Source organism: Chelonia mydas, chromosome 14 (assembly GCF_015237465.2).
Source record: "Chelonia mydas isolate rCheMyd1 chromosome 14, rCheMyd1.pri.v2, whole genome shotgun sequence".
NCBI classification, from domain to species: domain Eukaryota; kingdom Metazoa; phylum Chordata; order Testudines; family Cheloniidae; genus Chelonia; species Chelonia mydas.
In genome coordinates, this window is record NC_051254.2 from 16,623,019 (window position 1) to 16,648,538 (window position 25,520).

General features: G+C 46.6%; 1 protein-coding gene, 1 long non-coding RNA gene and 2 other non-coding genes across 5 annotated transcripts in view; 3 read left to right on the forward strand and 1 right to left on the reverse strand.

Annotated features, from left to right (window-relative positions):
- The first annotated feature begins 9,444 nt into the window (after positions 1-9,444).
- LOC114022556 lies at positions 9,445-17,512 on the forward strand. Of its 2 annotated transcripts, none has more exons than XR_006285786.1 (6): positions 9,445-9,541; positions 9,980-10,055; positions 12,705-12,846; positions 14,488-14,573; positions 16,378-16,492; positions 17,445-17,512. It is a non-coding gene; the product is annotated as an uncharacterized LOC114022556 (long non-coding RNA). The 2 variants fall into 2 exon arrangements; XR_003566613.3 differs by having other exon boundaries at positions 9,447-9,541; positions 17,442-17,512.
- On the forward strand, positions 12,532-12,609 carry LOC114022569. The gene has a single exon (XR_003566631.1). It is a non-coding gene; the product is annotated as a small nucleolar RNA R38 (small nucleolar RNA).
- LOC114022568 lies at positions 14,313-14,389 on the forward strand. Its single transcript, XR_003566630.1, has one exon. It is a non-coding gene; the product is annotated as a small nucleolar RNA R38 (small nucleolar RNA).
- A 1,920-nt stretch (positions 17,513-19,432) lies between the features above and the next one.
- ST6GALNAC2 (ST6 N-acetylgalactosaminide alpha-2,6-sialyltransferase 2) overlaps positions 19,433-25,520 on the reverse strand; it is a 28,386-nt gene continuing 22,298 nt past the window's right edge. Inside the window, exons 6-11 of the mRNA XM_043528360.1 lie at positions 23,666-23,831; positions 22,543-22,681; positions 22,004-22,107; positions 21,049-21,132; positions 20,523-20,622; positions 19,433-20,098 (exon numbers count right to left, since the gene is read on the reverse strand). Coding sequence (XP_043384295.1) covers positions 19,931-20,098; positions 20,523-20,622; positions 21,049-21,132; positions 22,004-22,107; positions 22,543-22,681; positions 23,666-23,831 — 761 coding nt within the window. The 3' untranslated portion in view covers positions 19,433-19,930. The remainder of the gene's footprint in view (positions 20,099-20,522; positions 20,623-21,048; positions 21,133-22,003; positions 22,108-22,542; positions 22,682-23,665; positions 23,832-25,520) is intronic.

A 25,520-nucleotide genomic window follows, 5' to 3' on the forward strand; every position in this document is an offset into this window, starting at 1 on the left:
GAGACAGAGATTCAATTTATGAGATAAGCTGTAGGTGAGTGCAGGGAAGTCTTTAAAGGCAAGGAGGGTGGTTTTGAAGTGGAGCCTTCCCAATGAACAGGAAACCAGTGGTGTGTAAGGATGAGAATGGAACACTTTGTCTGGTCTGCACATGACAGAGTCTGGAGAACTGGGACTTGGGGAGGCCAAAGAGGAGCAATTTGAAGTAGTGACCTGGAAAATCCGCCTCCATGTTCCTTACCAGGATAAAACAAACCACCCCCAAATGCCCCCTGCCCACTTTGGCAGAGGCTCTAGGGAAGGCTGGGACAAGGGGTGGGTGTTTCAAGCCTGTGCAGACATCCAGTCCAAGTGGATGTTTGCACTAAACCTGCCAACTCCTGACATCAGCACTGAATTTTTAGTCTCTATTAATTCCAGGCTCCACCATCTGGGGCAAAACCTGTCATGGGTTCATTCTCACTGCCAGCCACTCTCACTGCAAACTAGGCCCATTTACAGTCCCACGTGGCATTGGCTCATTGGGCAGAGCCTGTCACAGCTGCAGCATGCTGGGGAGCAGAGAGGTGCTTTCCTGCAATGCCATAGCTGAGCCATTATGTAGGGATGCAGGGGGAGGGCTCTCTGCCTCCCTTGATCCCTGCTAGACCCAACGTGCAGGAGAAGGGTTGAGAAAAGATGTCCCACATTCAGACCTGGTGTAACCAAATGCAATGTCTATGGAGTTTCCCCCATTTACACCTGGCCTGAGTTTAGCCCATTTGGACCAGGCTTAGGAGGCGGTGACAAATCCCATCCTTACACCTCAGAGATTAAACTGGGCCATGCCCCAGGGATAATATTGCTTTAGTGGCCACTGTTGATTTATATAGGGCTAGATTATGCCTTTCAACACAGGCCTGAGAAGGAGTGATACATAAGAAATACTCCCCAGAAAACATGCTTCGGAAACACCGCTGTCAATTACAATTCCTCCTTGCCCGAGTGGGAATTTTGTGTGTGTGGGAAGTAGTAATTAGCACCCGCCCTATTCCAGTAATAACGCCCCCTACCGCAGTTGCATGGCCATAAAGTTTGTGCGTGGGGTGGGGGGAGGAGGGAGGGAGACCCTGGGTCCATCCATTCCCTTCCCACCTGCCCCCAGAAAGGGGTAAACTGGCACTTCATGCCAGGTACTCCCAGGGGCCCAAAGCCTGCATGGCCTGCATAGGTGTGTCATGTCAGGGTGTTTTTTACACCCTGACTCAGGCCTATCGTCCCACTCCCAGGGTAGCCCAGAATATGGGCCGCATGAGCTGACTCTGGCCATCGGGCAGGCGTATGGACCAGGGCACCGAGTGCTCCCCCTGGGAGGCTGCAGGAAGACAAAATAGAATTCAAACCGCTTAGGTTGGAAGGGGGATGGGGTGGAGAGAGCAGGCCAGCCTCCCCCACTGGCAGCCTCCGTTCTTGTTTTCCTCTTTTTAAATGTCTTCTCCGAGTACAAAGGGAATTAGAACTTGGCCGATTCACTTTAATTATCTGACTGGCTGCAAATCTCTGTTTGTTTGTTTGAAATCCCTTCCAGGCCCTGACAGGAAAGAATTCCTGCACATTTGAGATAAAGGATGCTGAGATGCAGAGGAGGCGTTTCAGGGTCAACAGACGAAAAGCCAGCCAGTAAACTGAACTGCTGCTGCGTCTCTTTATTATCATTACTGCTATTATTCAGTGCCATTGACGTTGCCGTAGCCTGACACGAAACATGACATGGATGCTAATGATGGATAGTGTGAAATGGACAGAAAGCAGCCTGGGTTTCAAGGGCCGGCCCAGCCCTGAGCAGCGTCTTCAGTCTGTGTGGCAAGATGCAATGTATTAATATATTATGCTCCCTGTTTTTTTGTTACTCCTTTTCATTGCGTCATGGCTAAAAGGAGATTGTACCACATCTGGGCAGGTATTGAGCCATCTTGTTTGTTCTGCACAACACCTAGCACGCTATGGGCGCTCTAAGATAATTGCTATTTGCGAATAAACTTAGGGCCAAGGTTTTTAAAGTATTTAGGTGCCTAACTCCCATTGAAAGCAGTGGGAGTTAGGCACCTAAAGACCTTTAAAAATCTAGCTCTTAGCTTTTAGATAACACTTTCCATCTGTAGAGCTCAAAGCAATTGAGAAAGAGAAGGGAAGTACACAGATGGGGAAACTGAGGCACAGAGCTGCACCATGACTTAGCCGAAGCTACACAGTGAGTCAGTGGCAGAGATGGGGATAAAATGTGCGTCTCCCAACTCCCTTGTCAAGTGCCTTCTCCAGGCTGCTTCCCTCCTTGGTGCTGTACAATACGTACACTTGAATGCCCTGGTCTAATAGCAAGCAGCAGGCCAGGTCAGTGAGTCTCAGAGCCTGGGTCTAGAGCAGCAGGCTGCTGCTTGCCGTATAGATGTACCCTGAGATGACAGGGCACACAGGGAAATCAGAGAGAAGAACTTGGTGGCATGGGGGTTTATGTAGCATCCTTCTTGTGGAGAGCCCATCAGCTGTGACTCTGCAGGAGGGATGGGGTGGGGAAGGTGTCAGATGCATTAGGGAGATGTGGGAGAAGAAGGTGTCTGGGCCACAGACACTGGCTTGGATGTGATGGGATGTTATAAGGCACAAGGCCTGAAATGTCATCTGGCAAGGAATCATGTGATGGGTGGAAATTTTGTTTACATCCCTTGCCCATGGAAAACCTGGATCCCTAGTGTTATTGTCCAACAAGTACACATGGGTGTCCCCACTATGTGTATTTATTTTTGTAATCGGAATGATTTATTTGGGATACATGTCATAATTTACTCCTTCAAAGACAAGCTGCTGTTACAATCTGACCGATATTGAAACCCTGGCTGCCTGAACTGCCTGGAACATCCTACATGAAGCTGAAAATTCAAGTGGTCTCTGGCTTCAGGTTGTATCTCAATGCCTCTGTGTGAGCTCGATACACCCAACAGTGCATTCAGAGGAGACTGCATTCAGGACTAGCCTGTGCACTCTTCCCAAAACACAGGGTGGATGCGCAAATGGCTGAGTGGAGCCGCAGCGGGGAGAAGTCAGCAAAATAATAGGCTGGCTGGGTGAATCATCCATTTCTTCTGCTATCTGGTGGCATTTACATGTGATGTGAGGCAGGAGGTCAGTTTCCAGTCTCAGGCTAGGTCTACACTACAGACCTACATTGGTATAACGAATTGTGAAAAAAATACGCCCCCCTGAGCATCATAATCATACCGACCTAACTCCCTGTGTAGACAGGGCTATGTTGGTGGGAGCGCTTCTCCCGCTGACAGAGCTGCTGCCTCTCAGGGAAGTGGACTAGCTACGCTGACAGGAGAAGCTCTCCTACTGGTGTAGGAGCAGCTTTGCTATAGTGGCTGTAATGGCGCGGCTGTAGCGCTGTATAAACTCTCGGTAGTGAAGGGCCCAAATCGAAGCCCTGAACACACGCTGCTTTTTGAATCTGTATCTGAAGTTTGCAGCCCAGGCCCTTACTAATATTCCACCTTGAGACAAAGGGGTCCATCAGTCAGTGCACCCAGTTCTCAGCTGAATTCTGCCCTCAGTTAGGCCCAATTCACATACACACGTGTTTAAAGTTTAACAAGTGCTTAAGTGACTTGATCAAGAGGGATGGATTTAAGTGTATACTTAAAATTGTTTGTATTTAAGCGCTTTGCTGAACTGGGGCCTGTCTGGTTCCAGGGTGCAATCCAGACCAGTGAGAGGTTGAGTCACCACCTGCCCCGTAACCCTGGGTGCCTCAGAATGCTTTGCTGTTGTAGCTCCCGACCTGGGCCGCTCACAAACAACTTAAGAGCATGCAGGTAAGAGCCTGAGTAAGTGTATATAGACACAGCCCTGGCCCAACAGCTCTGACCACAGCAGCCTGTCAGCAGCACTCCAGTCACACACTGGCTTCCACCAGCCTTGTAGGGTGACCCCAACATACCCCCAAAATGTGTGTTCTGCACTGACCCACTCCTGAGCAGTTCAGATCTCAGCAGTCTGTTGCCCCTGTAAGGGGTCAATATGCAACGGTTGGCTACTTTAATTGGAGTTACCCAAACAACACTGAATTAGTTTAATTAAAAAAATAAAACAAGTTTATTTAACTGCAAAGAGATATTTTAAGTGAGTACAAGTATACGGCATTAAAGTCAGAAATGAATGACAGAAATAAATGACAAGAGAAATAAAAATAAAATACTTTCTAGTAGCTAAAACTTAAGAAGCTAGCAATGTTGCTGACCAAAATCTCAAGTCAGGATCCCCTCAAAGTCAAAGGGCTGATTCTTTTGACTTTGTGGGGATGGGGGGGAAGAGAGAGATGGGAAGAGAGAGAAAGAGAGAGATAGGGACAGAGATTAGGAGAGATCCCTTGAGGTGTTTTTTGTCTTTCACTTTTACAGTCCAGTCACCCTTCGAAGTGGATTCTTCTGGGGATTACCCCTCAAAGCAAAGTTTATGCAAACAGTAACAAAGGCAACTTTGTGGAGTCTGGTGGTGAAGGTGGCTCCTTGCTCTTTCTTCTCCCCTATGTATGCTGAAATGCAGATTTGCCTTGTCTCCCACCGTTTCCCCCCCTTGCAGTCTCAAGAACCCTGTTTACTACTTATATGTAAACTGAGATAAACACATATGCTCGTGTCTCTTCTAACCCTAATATTCTATGATTCTAGGACAGATCTGTTAAACAACCTTTGCTTAGTCAGGGTTGTGTGGGTTTGAACATGTGCTAACAACATCATACCAGGGAAATTCATAACTTTACATAGACTGTTGCTGCACACATTTCACCATGATATTATTGACCAGCAAGTTATTAGTTTTCAAATGAGACCTTACAAGGCGTATTTTGTACAAAGGTTATTACAATGATGTGTAGGATGTGATATGGGAGTGCTTTCGGTCACAAAGCCTTAGTTTGCAGTAAGCCTTGTCCTGTGCTGGTGGGGTATAATTTCTGTCCATTGTGTTCTGGGTTTTATTTTGTTTTTTGTGTGTGGGGGGGGTGGCACTTCTTTGTACCACTTGGAACTGATTTGAACCTCTAGTGACTCCAGAGAATTAGATTTGAGTGCCTCATCTTGTGCTTTCTTTAGTACAACTGGGGAACATAAAGGTCTTTCCTCCTCATGGTCTAATAATACCTGAATTACAGGGATCTGGCCCCCAGCCATATATCTAAGGCCAACCTGATATGTACAGCAGTAGGCTGAAATCTGAGGACACAAAGAGCAGAGGTAACAAACTAGACTTCCAGTCTATTCAGCTACGCTGCTTCCCACTTTGTTTCATAGACTCCATTTGTGGATTGCTGCCCACAGGAAACATTTAGTAATGGGGGGGCTTTTTTAAAATAAATCCAAATATCCTTTTTTCCTAGCCATATATTTAAGCAGGTCACTGCAGTGGCTGGTCTCAAATAGAAATCATGCGCTGCTTTTCCTAGCCTCACATACCTATGGCGTTTGCTGCTCGGCAAGATTGTGATGGGCAGGGCTCCGAGATGGAAAGTGAGCAGCATAATTCAACTGATACATTTAGTAAGTAAGCAGAGTTCACCAGGTGGAAATGCTTGTTATGCTAAAAGAGTGGGGTCAAGTGACAATATTGGAAAGGCAACCTTACCCTGCAATTCTGGGGTAGAATCCTGGACCCATTGAAATCAATGGAGGTTTTCCCCTTGATTTCAGTGAAGACAGGATTTTATTTTACCCCTGGGATCGAACGATCGATCATCCCTCATATACCTTGCCCATCACCCTGGAATCTGAGCTGGGGATCAGCAGTATCACAGAAATATTGTACTCCAAACTAGAGCTCAAACAGCTTTGTAAACAGTGAGGACTGCTATTAATTTGAGAGAACCCATTACTTATCTGTTGAAATTGATTAATTTTTGTTTTTTCACAGCACCTAATTAACCTGAAGAACTCATTTGCACAAAATCTTCCAGTGGCCAAGAGCTTATTAGCATTCAGAATAGAGTTAGATATTTACAGTGATGATAACATCCACCATTGCATGAGACAGGATAGAATTGTGTAACAGATATAAATCCCAATGCTCTGGGGCATAAGCCAACTCCTAACTGACAGAGGTTAGGGAAAATCTTCCCCGATGCGCAGATTAGTCCATAATTGTCCTTTATGGGGTGTCTTGCCCTTCCTATGCAACATCTGGTACTGACTATTATAGAGTTTTTTAAGCAGGGATAGAATTCTCTATTCAGTTCTATAGAATGGTTCATAAAGCCTACAGAAGGACTATCATTTTCTATTGAATTCTATGGGGCTTTTCCATACACTACAATAGTAAGGCAAAGTTCTACCACTGAAGATTTGTTTGACATGTGCGCCCCCTAGAGATGAAGGGAGGGTCAGGATTCTCAAGCAGACAAGTCTTTGCAGATAAGCAATGAAACATGTAAGATACCTGATGGTCGATGTGCTTAGTGGAAACTTGTTAATTCTAACTTTGTTAAGCCACAAACTCCACTGCTCACACAAACAAAAAGCTTTCTCTGTCACCCAGCAAAGATTTAAGAGTGGAAGCACTGTTGTAACCAGAGACTTTCTCATTTCTACAAAATAGCCCCTGGAACATTTTCTGCTTCAGCGTGAGTGTAGGAGCTTAAATAATTACCATGAACTACACTCATCTCAGATAAAGGACCTAAGTACATATTGTGGCACCTATTCATTGTGTTGGTTTGCTTACTTGCTATTTAGCAAAATTAATTCATTTGCTATGGGTATCTAGCGATCTATCCTAGGCTTTTACTGCTGCCCATGACTGTAGTATCTGAATGCCTTCCATACAAAATCTATAGCAATAGCAAAATCCCTAATGCGTCTTTGACTCGTCTCTCTTTTCAGGGTCTAAGTTCTGCATGGGGTAGGCTTTTAGTTTTTTTGGCTTTTAAAATTTTTTTATTAATTCACCTTCATTGTTTTTTATGATTGGTTTATTAAGGGTTTTTGTTTGGTTGGCCAGTTTAGGGTTTTTGGGGTGTTGTAATAACTGGGTTGACAAATGTACCCTAATTGTGGGAAAGTGGATAAAAGTTTACAGAATGTTTCAATCACCTATAACGATATATGGTGATGGGAAAAGGGGAGACAGAGAGACTGAGTTGGTGGGTTTCAGTCCGGCACCTAATAGGCCGGTGCCCACATCACACAGAAGCACCACTCAGCTGGCACTAGCTGGCACCCTCTGCAGAGAGGTTGAGCATTGAATGGACATGGAGACTGAACTCCAGTCTTATCCCTGGAAATGGTTTCTCCAGGTCAGGTCATTGGTGGGGGTGGGGGGCACTGGTGGGTAAGGGTGAATGGCTGGTGCCCATGCTGTGTCAGGCCTCTGGTTAGACAGAGGGTGACATCCAGAGGCAGTACAGTCATGTGATTTAGTGAAATGGTCTGTGAGACCTGGATTCTATTTACACATCTACCACTCACCTTCTGTGTGACTTCACCTCCATTTCCCCTCCCGCTTTATCTCTCTCAGTCTCTTTGGAGCAGGGACTCTCCCTCCAGGGTGTTCATATGGTACCCAGCACACTACACTATTGTAACATTAGTAATAATTAGGAGGTCACTCATGAGGGCTTTCACCAACACTATGCTTCCTGGGGGGATGGAGGAGGGGGAAGAATCCTGAGAAAAGCGGGGGGAAACCTCTGATTTCTAATGTAGGGAAGATGCTCAGGGTTTTTCCTGTGTTATAGATTATACACCTGCAGGTTAAAGATAACATCTATGCATGAGCAGATAAACCCCAGAGGTTTAGAAATGGATACTTTGTATACTTGCTACTTTTGCTTTTGTTCCATCTGTTTCTTTTAGAGCAGTATACATTTTGGCTATTTAAATTTTGTTACAATTCATGGGTTGAGTGGGGCCCTAATAATTTTACAGCATCTTTTAATAATAAATGATAATCAGACCACTTATAGAATGCATTACATATTCAAAGTATTATACACACACTTATTAATTAATCTCTAATTAATCCAAAACCTCTAGCTAATTAGCCATTTAAAGTTAAGGCTGGTACTGCCTGTTGGAGATGCAGAGCTCTGTATCAATGCTAAGTATGATCATATTTTTATTATTAATTGTGAAGATTCAACAAACGCCATTAATGACCAGTAATGCTAATACTGTGTTCACTGAGGCACTAGTGCCTGATTCTGAACTCACATCTGTGTAAATCAGGAGAAACTCACTGACATCTAATCAAATCTGTCCATCTATCTATAGTGTACTATTGCTGTGGTTTCTGTACAGCTGGAGTGGAGTTATACCAATGTGACAGCTGTATATGTGAGATCAGAACCAAGCCCAGGATCTGAATTTGTCGCATTCTTTATTATTATTTTATTTGTTCTTTGTTAAGTGCCAACAGGAAGCCTGGCTCTGTTCTAAATCCAAAATAAGACAATCCTTGTCACAAACGTGTAGAGAAGACAAGTTGTAGTGGGGAATTTACAGAAGGGCGTAACAGAGAATTATTTATTTATGTTATTAGCTCCTTTACAAAAGGGATGAGGCTTTGGGTCTTTCATCATTTAGTCTCACCTTAGCTATCATCTTGTATATGGTACAGTGCTCCACCACTGATGCCAACCTTTAATGCCCATTAGTCAAATTTCCAACAAGCACCAGTGTACTTGCCACCATGGAAGGAGCTCTCCATAATAAAACCACAAAGTCACTACACTGTCCTTCAAATGTTGTCTTAAAACTCACCTCCGCTCTAGTACCTACAAAACACTTGACAATGGCTAGGCAGCAAGCATGATGTGATCACTCTTTATGACACTAATGAATATCATATCACTGATGCCTTAAGTTTCCCCATCTATTTGTTGTAGCCACCTGTTTGTCTTTCATCATATATACATAAAGTGCAAGATCTTTGCAACACAGACTTTTATTATGTGTTTGTACAATGCCTAGTCCAGTGGCGCCTGTTCCCTCTGGCACTGTGGGTGTACAAAGAGGAATAATAATAATTTTAGAAAGGGCTCGAATGGAGATATGGAGGCAGCTTTGTGAACTCTGCTAGGTAGGGCATTTAGCACGGAAGAAAGCACCAAGACAGGAGTCGGAGAAAGAAATTAACAAAATTCTGCTCTGATTTGTATCCCCATTGCTTCTGACTGCCCAGGCCGGGGCAATCCTGGGCAGAATTTGGCCTTCCCATCATGCAAGCTCATTGTTAACAAAGTTAGCAGCTTGCCCCAGGGATCAGCAGCATATAAAACACCCGGGAGACCCAAGCGCGCTGTATGAAGAAAACACCGCCATTCCTTCCCTCCCGCCCCCAAGACTCAGCCTCCCTCCAAAGAAACCTCCGAGGGGCCAGACGAAACAACTACATTTCCCACAACCCCCTCTCAGCCTCGCGAGAGGTGAAACGAGACTTGCCCTGGATAGGGCGGGACACTTTCGGCTATTGCGGTCTGTTCCGCTCGTTGCCGGCCTGGGTGGTGGCTGTGCTGGTGGTGAGTAGATTCGGAGTGTGGCAGGATCCGATGCCATCCTCGGTAACGGTGTCTTGTAGGCAGATACGGTCTCGTGATATGTGAGCGGGTGGCGATTGTGCCTCGTCCCGGCCATGTATCAATTGGGTTGGTGCCCGGTTAGCGTGTCGCTTTGGTGGTGTAAGGGCTGCCCCCCTCCCCATCAGCCTGTGCAGAGGATGCTTGGCCGCAAGTCCCATGGCTGCTTTAGCTTGTTCTCTTCCCGCCCCCGATGGTGGAGTGACTAGGGCCCGGGTGCCCCTGTGTCAGTTGGCTCTGTTCCCTCTGAAGCCACTGGCCCAGCTGGGTATGGGGAACGTGCTGGGCCAGTAGCTTCAGAGGGAACAGCGCCAACTGACTGTTGGCTCTGGGCTGGTGATAAGATGCCCCAGTTAACCCCCCTGGTTTCTCCTATTGCAGGTCCCTGCCAAAATCATGCACGAGGGAGGAAAGCCCAGCTCCAGCCGGAGAGGCCAGCAGCACCCTGCTGATCCTGGTAAGCGTGCAGCTTAAATGACAGTGCAGGCGCAGGGGAAAGCTGGCAGCTCCCCCTTCCCTGCCTCCAGAAAGCTGCTTTCAAGAGCCTGGGCTGAGGCTCACACAGTCTCCCTGTAATTCAGGTTTAAAACCCACCCCTGCTAGGTCACAGTGACTTGCTGGGCCGTTGAGTTGTCTCTTAAAACAGGGTTTCTCAACCTTTTTCTTTCTGAGGCCCCCCCCCAACATGCTATAAAAACTCCATGGCCCACCTGTGCCACAGCAACTGTGTTTCTACATATAAAAGCAAGGGCGGCATGCCACAGGGAGCACTGATAAGTTGCTCAGGCTTTGACTTCAGCTCAGGGCCCCCGGCTGCAGTTTTGTGCTGGGATGGGGGCTTTGGCTTTCTGCCCTGGGCGATAGGGAGTCTAACACCAGCCATGCTTGACGGACCCCCTAAAACCTGCTCATGGCCCCCTAGTTGAGAACCACTGCCTTAAACTACTGTAGGGTTCTCTGTATAATATGCACTCATAATGGTTCCTGATTCTACCCACTGGGCATTGCTAATGGCCTCTGCTAAATGTGTCTGGGGTGCGTATATGTCACATGAATGTTAAGGTTTGTGATTTAAAGGGACACCACCTATTCAGATACTCTGTTCCAATAACTCCTGTATATTATTGCATACTTTGAAGGGAGAGCTTGAATCCTGCTTTTGTTGCTGAAATCATTTCCTTTTGTCTGTAAACTGAAAAGCACTTCTGGTCTTGGTAGCTCATGGGAAGTGTCTGAGAATTTTCACTTCTAAAGGGAATGGTTTTCCCAAGGAACAGAGACTGAGTCTGTTTTCTTCTTTGCTCAAACTTAAGCATTTTATGCACTTCTTTGACACTTTAACAGGAAGTCAAGGTAGGTGAAGTAATATCCTTTCATTGGACCAACTTCTGTTGTGGAAGGGACAGGCTTTTGGATTGCATGGTGTTCTTAAGGTCTCTTTTGGGTTCCCTTAACAGGGAACAGTCAGTGGGAAATCCAGTCAATATAACAAAGCTAAGTCATGCCAGATTCTGCTGACTGCTCATGCTAACTACTGTTATACAAAACATGAACATGTAATTGTATATGGTGTGTTTCTCTCCTGCTATGTGGGAGAACTGCACAAACAGGGAAAACCAAGAGATTTTGGAAGAGTTCTTTAAAGTCTATAGGGATCTTTTCATTCGCTTCAGTAAGGTTTGAACCATTGCCCTAACTGATTTGGGTTAACAGTAAAGCTAATGACACAATATGCTGCATGTGTCTATGATGGACAAAGTAAGCTTTTTAAAAGGTACAGTCGAACCCAGTTATGAACACCGGAGTTACGAACTGAACAGTCAGTCACACACCTCATTTGGAATTGGAAGGACACAATCAGGCAGTAGCAAAGACAAAAAAAGCAAATGCAGTGCAGTACAGTACTGTGTTAAACATAAAATGTCAAAGCTGTATTAAATTTGTTCAACTGTAAACTTTTAAAAGAACAATCATGTTGTGTTCAGAGTTACAAACATTTCAGAGTTATGAACAGCCTCCATTCCCAAGGTGTTTGTATGCTGAGGTTCTACTGTAAATAAACTTTGCCTTTACTCTTTTCATTCCAGCTAATCTTAGGGGGTTCTGGTAATGGTGACACTTCTTCAGAAAGAAGTGATTGATTTCTTTTTAAGCTGACTTTCCCATCAGCATGAAGTGCTTCTCTAAGCAGTTCTGGTGTGAATTCTACTACAAAAGCAATACTCTGATACAAGAAAGGTTTGTTTTTGGAGCGAGTGATGAGTTTGGCTAATAAACAGCCTTCGTGCTAAACTTGCATTGCCTTTGCACAACACAACCTTCAACTGAAATGTCCAAAATAGAAAAGGAGTACTTGTGGCACCTTAGAGACTAACCAATTTATTTGAGCATGAGCTTTCGTGAGCTACAGCTCACTTCACCGGATGCATACTGTGGAAATTGCAGAATATCATTATTATATACACAGACACCATGAAACAATACCTCCTCCCACCCCACTCTCCTGCTGGTAATAGCTTATCTAAAGTGATTATCGATGATCACTTTAGATAAGCTGTTACCAGCAGGAGAGTGGGGTGGGAGGAGGTATTGTTTCATGGTGTCTGTGTATATAATAATGATATTCTGCAATTTCCACAGTATGCATCCGGTGAAGTGAGCTGTAGCTCACGAAAGCTCATGCTCAAATAAATTGGTTAGTCTCTAAGGTGCCACAAGTACTCCTTTTCTTTTTGCGAATACAGACTAACACGGCTGTTACTCTGAAAATAGAAAATGAATAATATTGAAGGTGCATACTGCTGATGCCACCAGGTGTCCTCGTCACATGGGGTGGAGAGCATGGTAATCAAAGGAACAGATACAGTTAGAGCAGAACCTTTGGCTTTGCATGCACCGACTTTTCCAGGTATAGGTCTTAACTGTTTTGAAAGCTGAGCAGGTGATGATACAAAGTTATCCCTGTCTGAAAAAGATCTTTTCACTTGTGGAATTGTGATTCTGAGGCTCAGCACTGCAAAGTTGATTTAAAGAAACCCAGAAATGAAAGTTTGTCTGATCATATGTGACTAACCCTAACCCTGTGACCCTGTTCTTAAATTCCCAGGATGCCGCACCTCTTTCTATTTGGAAATCAAGGATGAGGCTTTTGGATGAGATTATCCCTCCCACTAACTGCCCATGAGTCTCTAACGAAGGAGGTGAAAATTCCTTTCATCAGCCTTGTTTGTCTGCTCATCTGCACAATGGTGAGGCATGTTAGCATTTGTCTTCTGCAGTCAAAAAACTAGGTGCCTTTCATTGTTGTTGGGAAATGGAGGCAAGGCTGCTCTATTTAGTGGTTTTGGATGACTATGTTGTGATCCCTATGGCTAATGAGTGCAGATATAAAAGCTCAATAGCTTGATTATTGTAATTATTCCGTCTCTCCCTCCCACCAGTCATGGCTGCTGCTGTGGTTTGGTAGACTCTTGAGTGCAAACCCCTTTGCTTTCAAAGACCACAAGATGAAAGGTAGTGTTCCGTGAATGGGGATTTAAGTCTGTCAGTGTGCTAGGCTGGACAGCTGGGTGTTGTGACCGTAAAAGGTGAGTTGGAGAATGGAATATGAAGGGATTAGGTAACACTCCGCGATGGAGACACTTGATGCAGCTCATCCCACAAATATATTTGTTACAAGAATAGAGCTAGTGAAAGAGTAATTAGTTTGTGAATTGATCCAGACTTACACTGAAGCCCTTTTAAGCTTTCTTTGGCTGGAGGGGAGGCATAGATCAGAATCACCAAGTGATGACTCAACAGGGAATATAAAAGCTAAAGGCACCTCCAAAGGATGTATTAATAGTTTATTTTCCGTATGTCCAAGTGTATTTCATGTAATAAGCCCTCAAATGTCTTACAGAAAGTGCTGGTGGATTCTTCCTGTATGTGTGAGTCCGGGGGGGTTACAACATTTCCACATAACGATTGCCAGAAGCTGGGAATGGGCGACGGGATGGATCACTTGATTACCTGCTCTGTTCAGTCCCACTGGAGCACCTGGCACTGGCCACTGCTGGAAGACAGGATACTGGGTAGATGGACCTTTGGTCTGACCCAGTAGGGCCGTTCTTATGTTCTTAATGTAGCGCAGGGTGGTCCAACTGGTGGCCCCCAAACGTGTCCACTCCACAGCAGACCTGCTCTAGAAAATGGTGTCCTTGGTGCAGCATGACCTTGCATGCACTGTATGTGACGACACGTTGTGTGGAGGACATTGGTTTGTAGAGCACATATTTCTGTATGTGTCTGGTGGAGGTGCCCCAAAACTAGCATCCAGCCATGAGCACTGAAAAGGTTGAACCAAGAAGGATGCTGTTGGCTTGAAATGTAGTAAATAAAAATTAATGTTAAAGTAGCTTCAGGTAATGGACCGTCCCCTTCTTGTCCCTGTCAGTGGGTGGTTTTACAGCCTTGTCTCTCATGCAGGCGAAACTGACTCTAATCACCCAATGTTGATTGTACAAAGGGCCCAAATTGGGAGGGGGTTGGGGAAGTGGTAGACTTTTTTCATTTTCGTAACTACAGGTAACACTTTAAGTTGGTGTCCCAGAAAGCAAGGATTTATTATGAGAAATCTTGGGGTGTGGATGCCTACCCTTGAGTGGGTGACAAGTAAACAGCTGCAAAAAGAAAGTCCTTTGGCCTCCTGCTGGGCAGGTCTCTAGCCTGAGCGCTGAGCTGATGATGATATGTTATCCCTGTCTGAAAAAGAAACCTTCCTTTGTGGAATTCTGACTCTCTGAGGCTCAGCACTTTCACATCTGCTTTAATGAAACTGGAGGATCAAAGTTTACTTTAAGGACTACTATGATGAATCTTTAACATGTGGCTTGTACTTGCATTCACAGGATGCAATGTGTCTTCCACCCAATGAACCTGCACTAAAGAAAGTGCCTGTCTCAAGCCAGGGGCTGGTAACTTTGACTGCAAGCTGGTAAGGAATTGCTAGAGAAATGTTTGCCTCAGTGCCTTGTGAGAAATCCAAAGGCTTTCTGGTCAGCAGGGGTGGGTCATGGTGTGCAGAGTGCTGATTTCTTGAACCTATTCCTTGCCAGGGAAGCATAGGAATGTAGTGGGTGATCCTTAGTGTGTTCAGCTGTTGCCCTCCTGAGCAGATCGAATCCTGTCTCTTAGCAGGCTATAACCTGACATTTTGAATAACAAAGGGCTGAGGAAATGATGGTCCAAGTGTTGTCGAAAGGAGCAGAACTCAACTTGATGTTGATCATACTTTGAGTCTAATTTTCCACACATTCCTCCTCCCTGCCAGTTGCTTAATCTCAATGATCATATCTGGGTTATACCTGCAGTGGGAAAGGCTGAAACACTCTGCAGAGCTCTTCAAGTGTATCCTAACTAGGTTTTCAGTCTGCTTTTCTGTCCCTTGAAGCCTATAAGCCAGTGATGTGACGTTATCCCTGTCTGAAAACTCAGCTGTGAGGGGAAAAACAAATATTCTGAGGCTTTTGAACTTTTCCCACGGCAGTTTATTTTCTTACCTTGGTGACCTTTGTAGAAGATTAAAATCTGAAAGACAAGATAAAGGATAGGCTGTCCTTCGAGTGTCCCATGTGTCTGTGCTGAATCCTATGGGGCAACCATCACAGCTTTGTTCTTGGTGAAATCCTATAGAACATGCACTCCGTGACATTTTCCAGGAACCACCCTTTTTTGACATAATGGATAAATGGAACCCTTAAAAATAGGCATTGCCCAGTTTAGTGTGTTCTGTAAAATCTTTAGCAAAAAAAGAAAAAATTGGTTGTGGATTTCATGTATGACAAAGGATTTTTTAGAGACACTCATGTTGCTTGTCCTGGCTAGTGGGAGAATTTGAGACACGTTTGTGCTTAACTTGAGTGACCAACCTTCTGTTAACCTACAGTCTGGTTTTTGCTGGTTACCTTGACCCTGCAATAACACTGTCATTGTTTCTGGCCAAACGAGCTTTGAAGCTTGTTCTGTTGGCAAAATGCTGATTTAACTAATTCTAACAGGTGGGGAGACCTATAGGCAAAACAATGGCTATAATAACTGGATCGTGCCTTCTGTGGTGTCTCTCTTCCTATGGTGTCAGTGAAATCATGATTTGATGTGACATCAGAGGAATGTACTCCTGGAAGCCAGGATTTGGATCAGTCCTTAACTACTTGTTTATCTATGTGCTGTACCACTAGCATGTCAGAGCAAAAGCAGTGTTCTACCTCCCTCCTACACTTGGGCCAATAATTACTTCCTATCCCAAAACGATAGTCAGCAGCCAGATTTGGGATAGTGTTTGTTTCAAGTGCATTGCATAATGCTCTCCTCAATACGCTGCCCTGTTCAGTGCAAGATGCAAAGTCATTGCTTTCTCCGCAGGGAACACAAGAGCCCTACTGTCCTTTGGTGACACTTTATTTCTCCATCCCCAAATAACACCTTGATTCTTTTATGAAAACAATAAGAGTAATAGTGTTGAGAGCAAGAGGATTTTCTTGCTCTCGAGGCTACAGCAAGAGACTGGATATCAAATCAAAGATTTGCATTCTATTTCTGGCTCTGTTACTGACTTGCAGCTTGACCGTGGTCAAGTCACTTAATTTCTGTAGCCCATGTCACAATGAGGAAAGCGGAGAAATCATACTGACCTTTTTAAGCACTCTGAGATCTTGGATTTAAAAAAAAAAAAAGTTTCCAAATGACTGACAATTAACTGTGTTCTTTCTAGCAACTCACTGTAATCTAAACTTCAACAGGATTCGAATGTGTGATCGATTTTGCCGGAGGTCCTTGTAACACGTGCATGGTTCCCAGATCTGAAATGAATTGGACAATGGATCCAAAGATAACAGAACTGCTGTAGGCTTGGAGGTTGGTATATGGGATGGGGAGGAATATAGTAGAAAAGCAGTGGATTTGTTTTAAGTGTTTGGTGTTTGATATGCGGTAGATTTGCAGTGAATTCCTGTACAAAACTTTCTGTTCCATCATGTGGATTTTTAATGTCACACTTTGGCACAATGTCAGCATTTGTTTAATTAGAAGGCATAATTTATTGGGTAAGAGAAACTGGAGCTGTCTGCTCCCAGGTTGCAAGTAAAACAAAAAGAAGAGAGCGGCTAGAAATAGAAAATTTTAGAAAAGTAAACAATGTTCAGTACTTGTGGAGATTCAGGAACTGGTTCAACGCAAATCTTATTTGCTGTATCTAGGTAGCAGCTGTTTTTTGCAGACTTTGCATGTCAGTTGACTTTGATAAGTCTCTAACTTCAGGATGCTGCTGCAAAAGAGGGAGAATGATCTGAAGCAAGGTCTCAGTCTGTCTCTATATAGTCCTTGTTGATCATTAGTTCTCATTTGGTACCTGATATGTGCTAGTGAAGTCACCTGTGGGCAACTGCAAGGTTTCCTCTTTGCTGTTGAGTTTGACATAGCTCCATGGTGTCTGTTAAGGCGGGAATGGGTCTTAGACTTGAGTGCTGAAAAGGGATGATTGCTTGGAGTGACAGGAACATGGCTCCAGTGAGGCTAGCTGTGACGTTAATAGATGCAAGGCTATTCCTGTCAAAGTGTAGGTCTTTTATCATGCCAGTCAGAACTGGCCTGTCCATCATTTCAGTTAAGTCTTGCCAACCTCCTCAAACAATCATCTTTGTATTCCTGGTAAAATAAAGATGGAAGTCTCTTTTGTGTCCTTGGCGCTTGGCCACCTTCCCTACTCTGATTTTTTTTTACAATAGATTTGACAGTACAGAAGAAAAGGGCTTGTTAATGTCTCTCTCTTTACTGACTAGATCCTGTTCTGTTTTTTTTCCCCCAGCAGGGCTGGCTGGAGAGAGAGAGCTGTCGACCAAGGAGGTTTTATCTTTCAGAAATAAATAATCAAAAATATCCAGTGTCTGAGTTTTGGTGATGCTCTAAACTCAAAGTTAGGTGAGTCCAAACAGCCCTTTCACCTGTGATATGTCAGACTCCAGTCTATACTATATGACTGCAAGGTGAAGGGCGAGTCCCTCATTACTAAAAGAGGCTACATCACTAGGCTATAGAAAAAGCAAGTACCATGCAGCACTTTACAGGGTTTTGAGAATGTAAGACCCTCCACACTGGGGCTTATGGCTGGAACAGTTTTCAGACATGGTTACTGCTTTCCATGACTAGCTGAGACCTGCTTGCACCAGTAGGGTATAGTAGAACTGTTCCCTAACTGAGCTAAAGTTCTAGATCATCCACAGCGGGCGCTGATGTGGACTTGGACAATTCACATCTGTCTCAGTTCCCCCATCTGTTCATAGAACCATAGAATATCAGGGTTGGAAGGGACCTCAGGAGGTCATCTAGTCCAACCCCCTGCTCAAAGCAGGACCAATCCCCAGTTTTTGCCCCAGATCCCTAACTGGCCCCCTCAAGGATTGAACTCACAACCCTGGGTTTAGCAAGCCAATGCTCAAACCACTGAGCTATAACATATGTGCTTTACAGGTATGGAATGAGTCAGTGTGAACACTGCTATTTTCTGTATTTTACAATACAGAAAATCAAACCTGAGACCAGACCCAGTGGCACAGCTAGGTTGAGTTTCTGGGTATCCTGACACCTAGTCTTGTACCCTAGCTGTTCTCCTTTACAGTCTGCAGTGCTGAATGCTGTTCTACAAGGATGACTCGGCCAAACCAGGACTAAACTATTTTTAAATGTTAATTCTTAGGCTCAGAGCAAAGCAAGTTAGTGCTGAGCCCCTGGCTGTATGTGTTCGGATCACTTCCCTCAGCCCTTGCCAGCACTTGTCACTCACAGAGTTCAGAACTATTCATCCTCCCCTCCCATATAGAAATTCACTGCAGCAGTACTCCCAGGTCAGACCCCTCCCTCTAAACCCTGCGATCCTCTGCTGTCCATTCACACTGTATTGCTGCTCTGCTTTCTGTGCCAGCCTCTGCCAGTCATATTCTACCCCCTTCCCTCACCCCAAGCGAAAACAAAAGAAAACATAAAAGATCATTCAACATTTATGCAATTATACAAAGTGGGAAAATGTTTCAAATTACACTCCTCCACTGTGCTTTAGCATCCATCTATCACTAGTCATTGCAACCTCCCTGTAGAACAAAACCAACCTGTTGCTGATCTACTCTTTCTAGTTACATGTAATTAACTTACAAAATGTAGCTTCAGGGTAAAGAACTTTCCCTCCTCACTGCAGGCTAGTTGGGTTTTTTATTTAGGTTGATGAGGATTTAGTTTTAAGTAATGGAGTGGTGGGTTCCATCCATCTGTACCAGGGCTGGGGGCCTTCCTCTGAATGTACACAGGCCCCCTAGGTTTGCAATGCAAAAAATGCACAGGGTCCCATCCGATCAGGTCTGCCTGCCCCCAGATTGCTGCAGGGGCCTAATTAAGCTGTGGCAACCCCACTTCCATCTGTTTGAGACCCTCTGTTGACATCACAATGTGGAGTGAAAACCCAAGGAGTGTGGCTGAAGCACAGGTGGGAGAGGGCAATCAGCCTCTGCTGTATTCTGCTAGCGATGGGAGCTCTGTCTGGAAAGTGGAATGTATGTGCATGTGGTGGCTCCATGGGCCTTCAGACAGTTATGGCTGCCGTGCCCCAATGCTCTTCACCTCCCCCCCCATCTATTGAGGAGCAATATCAACAAGCTCCATCCACGTCTCTTCAGCTATAGGATTGTGGCTGTAATGCGTCCCATCGTGAATGAGTTTGAACACAGAACAAATTAGGCTTTTCAGGGTTGTGGCAGACCCTTGTGATGGAATGGTGGAAACGGCAGGCGGGGTATTTTTCACATCCAAGCTCTGTGCTCAGCATGTAACACTTGAAGGCGATGAGAAGCTGGAATTTGCTGGTGAGCGATCATCTTCTTAGGGCCATCACACCCCTTTGGGAGACACGCATTGAACATTCGGGCTTATTGCTGCTGAAATGTCTTTTCATTTCCTAGTGTCAGAAGTTGCTCCCCACAGGTCTCATATTTGATGGGAGGAACTGGGGCATGTCTGGGGTCTGTTGTCTTGAGCCAATCAGCAGGTTCCCTGGAAAGAGACCTCACCACACTTGCTTTGCCATCTCAGCAACATCTGAGCAGAATCCTCCAGGCAGCACCCTCGGCTCTCAGAAGGCAGCCTTGCAATTCATGCAATCTCCAGCTTGTAAGGCTGGCTTTGGGTGAGCTCTCTGTTTGCCACCTTTACCCATGAATTCTGGACGGCCCCTGCCAGGGAGAAGGGAGCCCTTGGGGAAGAGGAGAAGGACTACTTTCGTTACAGCAAGAAGGGACGTGCCACCCAGCCTCACCGCTGATACAGCTTCATGATGCCTGTCCTGTGCAGGCTCTTCCACAGCTCCGCCTCCAGCAGCATGTCATGGTTGGCATAGAACACCAGAGGCTTCTTCTCCCGCTCGTAGTAGTGGTCTGAAAACTTTCGGTAATTGTCCGTGATAAATCCATAGGCACTGACCTGCAGACAGGGGGAAAAGGGTAACAGAACAGTTGGGAGGTGGGATCAGTGCCCAGCCTGTCCTAGGCAGACCGGACCCTGGGCTTCGGATAAGGAGTTATCTGGTCAGTCAGACATTGCTGGAGTAGCTGTGTGGGGCACAGTGCTGCCCCATGTACCTGGTACATCCTCAGTGCTATGTCCTAAATGGTACATCCTGGAAGCCATGTGGCACACTGGAGCAGGCACCATCAGTGAAATAATTCATACTAGGTTGGGGCTCATGTGAGCACTACCCAAATATTTCTGGGTCCTACAACAGAAGGGTTAAGAACCAAGCCAGGGACATGCTTTAACTCCTCCCCACACTCATTCCATCAGCCTTTATTCATGCTGACCAGCAGAGTACTAGGCGCTGAAAAAAGGTAGCCCTGAAGACTCTTACCTGGTCACAGGTATGTAGAGCTGTCAGTAGCATGAGGGCACCAGTACTGGGCATGTACAGATACCCATACTGAGTATTTATTATTTCAGATCTCAGAAATCTGTAAACCAAGAGGGATTATAATAGGTGAGATCAGTGAAATAGAGAGAGATGGGCTGCACTGAATCCCAGTGAACAAGATGGGTTGCCGAGGAAAGGATGAGACTACATGGCAGTGAATGGAAACACAGTGGCCTGCAAGAAACTGGATTGGCTTGCAATGAATAGGATCACGTGGGCATAAATCCAAGATGGATCACAGTGGGTTGGGCTCCAGTGACGGGGATGTAATGCACTGAGTGGGACTGGACTGCATTTCAGTGATGGGGGAAGACTGCAGTGAACAGGTGGGATTGAGGTTGGAGGAGTTTGATTGTGGGGCAGGCTGCAGTGAACAGAACTGGGGCAGTTCCAGAGCTATTTGCCGAATGAGCTGGAGTGTTTTGAGACAATGTTTTCCTCAAAGGTGGCGCCTGGTTTTTCTTACCTCACTGTTAGATAATGTATGAAATCTGGGTGCAGCAGCTTGAACTTTTTTGCAGATGTCTCTGGTCCAAAATATGTCCGCGGGCTGTGTCGGGAAGATCAAAAGGAATAGTTTCATTTCAAGTCAGTATTTAGACAGCTCAGTGTTTATATTACAACCTGAAAAGAATCTGAATATTTAGACTGACCAGTGGGCCGGTTGTCAGCAGCAGAGGTATCAGACAGAGAAAATATTAAACAAAGAAAAAAAATACAACTCCCTGGAGCACAGAGTTAACACTTTTCTTCTGAGGCAGAAACTCAGAGAGACACTGAAGAGCTTTCATTTTTATTATGGACTTAAGGTTGCAGCCAGATGTACATTGTAAGCCTTGTTTTGATTCTGCTCCCCTCTAACTTTGCTTACAAATGAAGGGTGCTTGTGAAAAATGATTGTCATTAATAGAAGGGAGGAGAATAATTTGTGTGCAGAGATTTTCTGTATTAAACTACTTCTGGGTTGGGCGTTGGGGAAGTCTGGGCGATACTTTCAGAGCTGCTTCAATCAGGGTTGTGAAAATGAGGTGCTGCTGAGGCCTGAAGACAGAGCAGAGAGAGGAAAGATGGTCCAGTGTTTAGGGCACGAGCCTGGGATGTGGGAGACCTATGTCCCTGCTCTGCCACAGCCTTCCCGTGGGACCTTAGTCAAGTCTCTGTACTCTAATCTGTATAATGGCCCTTCTCTCAAAAGGGTGTCATGAGGATGAATACATATAGACAGTGAGGCACTCAGATACTATTGTAATGTGGGCCACATAAGTACCTTAGAGAGGGCTGAGACACCTTTGCAGAAGGCAGTATGCACTAATGCTGTCTATGCTGTATCCACCCTGCAGCTGGAGGACATCCATTGCCCAGTAGCATTATGCCTGAGATGGCTCAGGGTGGGCAGAAAGCAGGTTGGAAGCATTACTTACTCATCGCCTCTGTCGTACCCCTCTTGGACACGGCTGCCCAGTATGGCTGACTTCAGCATGACGTAATCGCGTATGTCCGAGGGGATGAAAATATACCGCAGGTCCTGCAGCGGGGCGGGAGGCACAAAATACATACAATGCTTTGGTGTAGCAGGCGCTACAACGTGACATCCTGTCACACCCTCAGCCCCACTTAGATGCAAGAGCCTCATTCACAAACGCAGAGCAACTAAACATACACATGTTCTTTGGCGGTAAGATTGAGTGTGGGGAGCCATGGACACCCAGCGCTTCTCAAATATGGAGGAGGTTTCTGGTGGAGCTGAAAGGAACCAGGGAGACCTCACAGGAAGAGTCACGGATTGATGGTCTCAGGGTCTCCTGCACTTTATGCGGGTTCTAAGGTGGTATGTGTCAGTGGTCAGCAAGGCCAAGGTGGTCAGCAAAGCTCCATCCCTCAGCGTGTGTTGCCATGGCCTGCATGACTCTCCAGGTCCAATCAAATATTTGCACAACACCCCCCAGTCCTGATGGCTTACCTTGGACTTGGGTATCTGGGTGAAGCCATACTCTCCGTAGGCGATCAGGGAATTCTTCATTGTGTTCACCGTGAAACCATAGAAGGATATCTTGGTCCCGACGTCATCTTCAAAGCCTTTGATCACAGCCCCATTTAGCCTGTGGGTGGAGAAGGGAGAAGACCAAGGCTCTGATTAAGGACTGGTCTTTCACCACAGAGCGCTAAGTATGATTCTCCCCCATCGATGCTGCTACTAATTGGGGTTGTGTGCCAGTTTACGGCTGTAGAGTTGTTACCTAAAGTCCCTCACACCTTATTACACAGGGATGGCACAGAGGGCCACACATGCAGTTTGAAAGACCTAGAGTCCTGGTTCAAGTTCCCAGCAGGGGTGACTCATCCCTCATCCTTCTGAGGTAGCCATGCTGGGTACCATGCAGTTATTGTATGAGGAGAGACGGGAGCGTCACTCAGATGGGATGCTACAAACTGAGGTCTCTCTTGCTTGGGCAATAAATATCTCACAGCCCCTTTACAGCACCAGGGATTTGCTCTGGTGTCCTTGGTGTACATTTCCTCTCCCCTCACTGGTGTGCAGAGTGCTATACTGATGTCTTCCCTCTGGCCGAAGTGCAGGCGCAGTCTTGGAAGCACCGACAGCGGTTACACCTTCCTCCTAATTGCACAAATCCTACCCTGGGGGCAGATAATCCCACAGGATGAGGCTGTGCTGGTACAAAGTGACTGGAACGTGCCTTACAATGGGGCATCCAGGAAAGACCAAAGCAGCCTGAAAGGGGAACTGTGAGATAGGGATTTGCCATATGGTCTCTGTTAATGTCAAATAATCTGTTGGAGCATCGGGGCCACGACAAGCTATCAAGCAGCATTGCCCACAATGGGCAGCAGTAATAGCCATGGCTGCAAGAGGGCATGAAATGTACAGCCGGAGTTGCTCTACTAAGAATGCCCTAGGACCCCATTAGACCTGCACACTGTTAATACACAAGATCTTTAAGCAGGATCCTCTGCTAGTTAAGGAGCAAAACAGCCCCAATGACCCGGTCCCTGTCAAAGGTAAGTGCCCCTGGTTCCCTCAAACTACAGCTCCCAGGATGTGTGGGCTGCTGAGCTCTCCGTACCTGAAAACAAAGTCATGGGCATCTATCTCCTTGCCTTGCCGGGATCCATTGAGAATCCCTCCATTCCCGACCACGGCGCAGCGGACGCAGCCTTCAGGGAACCTGGGTTTGTCAAACAGCCAGCTGTTGGCAGAGTCGTTGAGCAGATGCAAGGTGGAAACAATGGCTGCAGATCCAGGCAAGAAAGAGGCTAGTCAGCACCAGCCTCATATTGCAAGAGCAGAGGTGCAGGTGTCTACAACGTCTAAGCTGGGCCAGGCTCAGAGCTCAGCAGCCCTGACTTCCACCGGCTCCCCGGCCCTCCCTGGGTGTGTCTGGCTGGCTTGGGAGCAGTGTAAAGGTTACCATCGGAGTCATGGCTCTTTGCGGTTGGGGCGTATGGAGCTCTCTGCTCTCATTGCCCTACTAGGGGTGCTGAGACAGAAGCAACCCTGCCCTGTCCCTTTCAGGCACAACTCTTCACAGCTGGTGCTGCCCACACAGCCCCCAAATGCCTCCGTCGTCACCTCACCATTGAGGCAGTCCTGCTGCTGGCGGCTGGAGAGGTGCAGAGGGTGGGTGTGGGGTAGGAAAGGAAACAATTCCCAGCAGCCAGTCGGCAGCAACAATGGAGCATGTTGTTTGAGAGCCTTGTGGTTTGAGTTAATCATTGCACAGACACTGGGACCTTTTATTCAGGAAAATGTCACAAGATGTTGATTGCAGCATTTCCTAACAGTCCCCTCCTGCCCCATGGGCTCTGACTCCCCGGGGAGGAGGGGCTTTAGTTGAAAGGTATTTAATTCTCTGGTTACACAGCAGGCATTTTAATCAAGGCCTGGGCTGTAGGATGATCTCTACCCAGCCATGCCCATACATGCCCCTCTGGCTAATCTCTCTGTCTATGTGGCAAAGAAGTTCGTAGAGCAACCAGTGCCCAGCATTTCCAGCCTGACCTGAGCCTCTTGTCAGAGATCACCCTTTACCCTCAGAGGCGGTTTGCCCAACCTCCCCCGCTCCCCTCAGGCACAGGATGAGATGGCTGTTCTACAGAGACGCTGGGAGCAGGGGAAATCTTAGCGTAACCACTTGGTTTGTAAATCTGCTGCCTTGCCCCACTCCTCTCATCCCATCCCGCTCCTCCAACCCAGCTGCCCTGCTCCCCCATCCCATCCCGCTCCTCCAACCCAGCTGCCCTGCTCCCCCCTCCCATCCCGCTCCACCACCCCAGCTGCCCTGCTCCCCTCCCCCATCCCATCCCGCTCCACCACCCCAGCTGCCCTGCTCCCCTCCCCCATCCCATCCCGCTCCACCACCCCAGCTGCCCTGCTCCCCTCCCCCCATCCCAGCTGCCCTGCTCCCCCTTCCCATTCCACTCATCCACTCCAGCTGCCCTGCTCCCCTCCCCCATCCCACTCATCTACTCCAGCTGCCCTGCTCCCCACCCATCCCGCTTGCCGACCCCAGCTGGCCTGCTCCCCCACACCCCAGCTGCCCCACCCCCTCCTCCCATCCCACATAGCCACCTAACTCGAAACAGGAAGCAAGTGCTGGTGGAAGGTGCCTGTCCCAATGCTCGAGGAGCAGTTCTCCCAAAAGCTGCAGCATGGGCAGCTTCCCTGCCCATGTGTCTCCACAGCAGGAGCCACTCCTCGAAGTGAGCAGGGAGCTCACGCTCCATGGCCCGTTCACTCCTTGGCCTCTCTGCCAGTCAGAGCTCATTAGTTTGGAGGCTTCTGTGATATGGGCTTCTGCTAGGAAGCTTGCAGGGGCAGCACTGGGATATAGGGTTATGCTGACACAACTAGAACTGAGCTAGGAATTATAGATGGAAAGCAGGGGACAGACGCCTAAGAGAACTGGTGATGAGATCCAT